The sequence below is a fragment of the Ornithodoros turicata genome, chromosome 7, assembly GCF_037126465.1.
Source record: "Ornithodoros turicata isolate Travis chromosome 7, ASM3712646v1, whole genome shotgun sequence".
Lineage (NCBI taxonomy): Eukaryota > Metazoa > Arthropoda > Arachnida > Ixodida > Argasidae > Ornithodoros > Ornithodoros turicata.
This window is the reverse complement of record NC_088207.1, coordinates 30,876,879-30,882,878: the sequence shown is the minus strand read 5'-3', so window position 1 is coordinate 30,882,878 and position 6,000 is coordinate 30,876,879. Positions and strand designations below refer to the sequence as shown.

General features: G+C 45.5%; 1 protein-coding gene across 3 annotated transcripts in view; it reads left to right on the top strand.

Annotated features, from left to right (window-relative positions):
• Window positions 1-3,337: 3,337 nt before the first annotated feature.
• LOC135400793 (protein eva-1 homolog C-like) overlaps window positions 3,338-6,000 on the top strand; it is a 173,976-nt gene continuing 171,313 nt past the window's right edge. For 2 of the 3 annotated variants that reach the window (XM_064632711.1, XM_064632710.1), the window contains exon 1: window positions 3,338-3,529. In XM_064632711.1, the coding sequence (XP_064488781.1) occupies window positions 3,421-3,529 (109 nt within the window). In that variant the 5' untranslated portion in view covers window positions 3,338-3,420. The remainder of the gene's footprint in view (window positions 3,530-6,000) is intronic. The other variant, XM_064632713.1, reaches the window with a different exon arrangement.

The following is a 6,000-nucleotide window of genomic DNA, read 5'->3' as shown; positions in this document are numbered from 1 at the left end:
TGTATACAACTACTCACTACTGTTTACTAATAATCGTGCGACTACCCACAGAAAGAACACAGCAAAACCTCGAACGTGGCTCGGATCCTTTGCGGTCTAAGCTTAGAGAGTGTGGTGACCCAGTGGTAATTAACAGCGTTGGTCAGCGTTTGCTAGGCTGACAGGCAATCCCAATGCTTTGCCGATATTGAGTGAGTTGTTGACCAAGCTCGGGCCGAGTTCGACTTCATTCGCTTCATCGACACGAACAACGTTGGACCTAGGATGTCTTTTCGTTTGGGAAGTGATTTACGTTCATAGTGGAGAAGAAAGTATGCGCGCTCCGTGACCAAAAACTTGCGTCGTCACGCAGTCTTGATCGGAGATTTGTTGAGAAATGCGCAGCGGAGTACAACGGCGCTGTGTCTGGCTCGACTCTCATTATATCCCCGCGACATTGGGCTCATTCTACTAAACCTGAAAATTAATTAATTAATAAAACCAACAAACGAACGTGTGATTGTCTCACGTGCGGCCTGCTCCTCTGTTTCTTCGAATAAACATACAGGGTGTCCCAGCTAACTGCAAACATATGTTTTTTAAATATATATCACACTTTTTCCAAGATGAAATCAATTGCAATATAGCATATGCGGAAGGGCACTCCCTAGGAGGGCATTAGCGAAGTCCAAAGGCAATGTCTTAATTAATTTTCATTAATTAACTTTTTCATTATAAAAGCTACAAAGTTGTCCCAATGAGAACATCTGTTCCTTTCGGTCACCTGATATCGTAGCTGTTTTCAGAACAAAAATCCGTTCGATAGATCGCCCGCGAAAAAATTCGTGAAGGAACGCCATTTTTTTTCTTTATTTTGTTCATTGTGCTTCTTAGAAGACGCGTCTTTCCTTCACCCTCAATGTGAGAGAAAGAAAGAGCACACTATCGCCTCTCGCGTCCTGGAAAAAGATTAAAAGGAAACAGACAATGCAACCCAAGATAAGGCCAGTTCCGATAGAGTCACCCGATACATTTGTTTTTGTTTTGTTTCCGCAAGTTAAAGCTCATCTTCGACGCATGAGGCGGCACTGTACTCCTTTCCCCTCTCACGTTGGGGATGAAGGAAATACGCGTCTGCGAAGATGCGTAATGAACAAAATAAAGAAAAAATGGCGTTCCTTCACTAATTTTTTGCGGGCGATCTATGGAACGGATTTTTGTTCTGACAACGGCTACGATATCAGGTGACCGAAAGGAATAGATGTTCTCACTGGGACAACTTTGTAGCTTTTATAATGAAAAAGTTAATTACTGAAATTTAATTAAGACATTGCCTTTGGACTTTGCTAATGCCCTCCTAGGGTGTGTCCTTCAGCATATGCTATATTGCAATTGATTTCATCTAGGAAAAAGTGTTATATATATTTTTAGAAAAACTGTTTGCAGTTAGCTGGGACACCCTGTATATCCTCACCATCAGAGGGCAAAGTTCAAATACGTAATGTAGTACGCTACACCCGCTTCCAATGTGACGCTTATTGGCAAGATAGCCGTAGTACAGGTTGCTTGATTGATGTCTCCTCCGTGGATGGAGCCTGTGACATATTATGGCAAAATGTTGTCAGATAGCCAACGTCCTTCATACATCTTACGCTGCTCAGGACAAAACAATTCACCATGGTGCATTGGAAGCATATATGTTTTCAATCACTTCCAGAAGAAACTTCGCTTTCCCTCACAGTATTGTCTTGCTTACCTGGTTGCCTCGGTACCCATCCTCTGTATTGTCCGGATTAGCGAATGTGAATTCAAGTGCGGGGAAGCATGTAGTTTCTCCTTCCAGCACTACTCTTGTTCCCGCAGAACGTCGTAGATCGTGTGCACTCCCACACTCTTAGAAAAAAGGTGTACTTTAACTCCTTTTTTTTGCCACATATATAACACCCTTTTGGAGAGTACAATTACTCTCAAAAAGGGAGTCTCCTCACTCCCTCAAGGGAGTAGCATAACACCTTTCTCCCTACTGGAGAGTAATATTCCTCCCCGGCAGGGAGAAGGTGTTATGCTACTCTCTTGAGGGAGTGAGGAGACACCCTTTCGAGCGTAATTGTACTCTCCAAAAGGGTGCTATATATGTGGCAAGGAAAGGAGTTAAAGTACACCCTTTTTTTTAAGAGTGCACATGATCGCCCAGTCTTTAGGCCAGACTTGAAGGCTAGAAATACTTTCATATGGTTTGGACTGCCGATGCTCGCATATAGACTTTTTGTGTCCAGTAGAAATCGGACACCTCTTGCGCTTCTCGGGGGGGTGGGGGTGGGAGGGAAAGGGGGATCACAAGGGGGATTCACGGGAGCCATCACTACTGACTTTCCGCATCAGTCTCTAATGATTGAGCTCCGACTAAGAAGGGGTCAAAGAGCAGAACAGAATGTTTGCGCAGGGGTCGAAGTTTCTCGGGGACAATGCCAACGCCAGAAAAGGCAAAGGACAGAGACCGTTTGCACGTCTACGAAAACGCGAATTAGAATGACGCTGGTTCTGGGACACTGTTTCCAGAACTGCATGTGCGGACACGGATAACGATTTCCGGATAACCGCATCAAAAACCGGTGCCAGCAAGTTCGTTCCCGATCACTCAGTCGGGATAACGACATTCCCGGTTAACTGAGTTAACCGGACTGAGTTAACCGAGACACTACTGTGTTTCTCAAACAGTGGTCGCGGTAATAGTTGTCTGAATAAAACTGACGATCGAGCCGTTGAAAGAGGCAGGCAGCGGAATACACAGACCTGAAATGTGATACTGAAGTGAAAGAATATATTGTATTCATTAGATTACGCGTACGTCGAAAGGAATGAAACGCTGAAGATAGAGTGAAAGACAATGAATGGGGAATGGCATTACCGCTCTCCGTCTAGGAACGGACCTACACACACGGAATCCTCCCCCTCTCTTCCCATTAACTCTGCACTGTTTCGCATAAAATTCATTCAACGCGGATATTACTCTGCACAGCGCGACTGCTTTTATTCCGCCCACACGCTTGTCCTTTCTTTTTCGCCAGCCATCCTCCATCCACACGCAGAACAATCTGCCTCTCGAGCAGACGATCGCTTAAAGAAAATGACACAGCAAAATGCTTCTGCACTTCAGATACCGAGCGAACCGTTAAACTCTCGAAAAATCATCAGCACCCTTTGCTTCTTCCACTTCACATGGCGTTATTTCAGAACGGATCCGAAAAGCGCGAGCGAGAGAAATTCGCATTGGAAGGCGAACATCAGCTCCGCCGGCAGCGCCACTGGAAGCGGCAGCCACCGCCCCCTGTGGCGTCGTCGTGTTGGGTTCGTTCAGTTTGTTGGTGGGAAGCGGCGGTACCGCGCGTCACTTTGCTTCTTTCCGTGTGTGTTGTGCGTGCATGTGTGCTGCGGCGTGCTATGGCTCTCACGGCGGTGATACGACCGCCAGTTCGATGGATTCAGCTCGGTGATTACTTCTTGCTGTTTGCATCGCTGTGGACATTGGTATCAGCATCTTCACATCTCCGTAAGTATCACACTCCATGCTCACGTCGTCTGCTTTTGGCTTTTTACGAGTGAGTGGCACATCGCTCACAGGGGGCGTTGAGTAAGCACAATCGGATGATGCTTCGAGTTCGTTCTTTCAGTTGAGGCTGAGGGGCACACAAGGGACAAGGGATCCCCTGCGTGGCTTGGGGAGGAGGGGGGGCAAAATTCATTTCTCGGAATACTGAGCGTTGGATGGTCTGCGTCAACGCGTGGGTGTTGACGAAACATGCAACTTTCTGTCAATGATTTAGTCTTCAACCGTGGTGTACATTCATTCAAAACTTTCATTGGACGTTCGAGCCCGGAGTCCCTTGGATTACACAAGCCAACTTCTTCGTGGATCTGAATTTATTTTATGTTGAGGCGTGTTTTCGTTTTACAGTGGTCCGACAGTGTTTGCCGGAGCAATTTCGGGAAATTGTTTTTACGTTTTCGGTGATACCTTTCGTAGAACCCTCCGAAAAAAATCAAAATTCTCCAGAAACTTCGGGCTCCAGTGGACGCCTCCCGATTTTGCCAAATAAAAACACCAAAAAGTCGGAACCGTAACAATATGTTGAGCCGAAAATCGGCTGGTTGCTGGTTGAATTCTCTCGAACTAATAATGACAGTAGCAAGAAACATGCGGTTAGGTGGATTAGACGTTTTGCTGGCTACTGCGGGGCCATTAATTAAGCCACACAATGTGTCTCCTCCCCAATTGCCTTGAGAATTTCATCGCACTAAATGACATTCCGGCCGCGGTTCACACGCAAGTGGTAGATACGTCTGCACACCCCACTCTTTTTTAGATAAATGCGAGTCTTAATGCTCTCCATGACCTTAGACACGTTGAAGCACTAGTCTGCTTGTCATCACAGGCAACACTTTGTCAGACAGCGGTTTTGAATATTTGACCGTGACTATGCATCTTGACTAAGAATGGTCCTTGGGATTACCTCGAGAACCGGAGGCAATTTTGTGTGTAAACACTAACGTTTGTCAGTCATGAAATTGCAAGAGGCAGAAGCTATTGTCTCTGCCTTTGATGACATGCCGCTGTACTTCTTGTTTATCTCATTTCTGACAAAGCCGAATGCTGGCATGCACGTATAAATGACGTCACAATATAATCTGTGCGAGGATTACTTTTGCCCACCTGTGAAATGTCAGCAGATGGCATCACGTTTTTTCGTCCTTCGTAGAAAACGGTGCGGAGCAACTTGTTCTATACCAAGAAATTGATGGCGGGTGCAGACATTCGGAGCACTATAGGCGAATATGCTTGGCTGATATACCGTACATACATATTTTTGTCGTTTGCTTGTCTTTGTCGTCCATTTATTTACATTGCTCACTCCTCAGCCAACTGGCGTCAGATATTGGAGGACGCTAAAATTGGTGGCGATGTTCTGCGACGCGATGTCATTGCATCCGAGCAATAAAACAAATGATTCTACGTGAGCCTAGTACAATGTTACATCGTCACAAACAGTTTGTTGTAACGGTCACGCATTCGAGAGCATCCCTCTGACGACGCAGCGGATAGAAGTCTTCTTTTAAGTTGCGCTTACGTTGGGTGAGCCTCCTATTTTTACTCGCGAGCACCTGTTTGACATAAATATCTCATCGTGCCACAGAGTCAACATCCACTCAGGTGAGCTTTTTCAGTGCGCAGAGCGTTTCTTCCGAGGCGTTTCAAGATTGTGATAAGGACCCACTGCCGGGACTTCGTGGTAAAGCAAGTGAAAGGCCCGAATAAGGGTCTGTTCACCGAGTCCGGAGCTTACGAAAGAAAATGTTACAGCAAAAGAGTCGACAACCACGCGCGACGCCTAACATGAAGTTGTGTAGTTTTTTTTTTTTTTTTTTACCATCCAAGTTGCCATCGCATTTTCTTCTTTGCCTTCTTGTAGAAATCACTCGTACAGTGCACTTTTATGTCCATAGTTCCTCAATTCAGGCTTTTGAGATTACATGAGATGTTTGTTCATGTGTCACGGCATATTCAAAACTGGTAATGAAAGGGCTCAGTAATGACAAAGTTAATGACAGAAACACAATCAATATTTCCTTCTTTTGTGCGATACGCGCTTGCCGTGACCACTTACGAGCTACACTTAGCAGTTTCTCAGAAACGTACTTTGCGCACCCCGTACGCCCCAGTGCCCCCAACATACTTCGTTGGGGGTACTTCGGCCGGGCTCTGATGTTATTGCGCCAAAAAACATCAAACTTCGGCGGGGTGTCTCCCAAGACACTTGCCTTTCCATTGCCTTCCAATTGACTATTAGACCCTTGCACCGATATTTTAAAAGGAAGCTAATGAATTCGATCTAATTAATAAATTAGACGCAATGAACAAAATACCGACGACTGCGATATACGATTGCTGTTGGTTTCATTCCCGTTTAGTGCCGCGTCCTCGTTTTTTTTGTTTTTTTTTCAGTTCTTGGTTCATATTAGCTG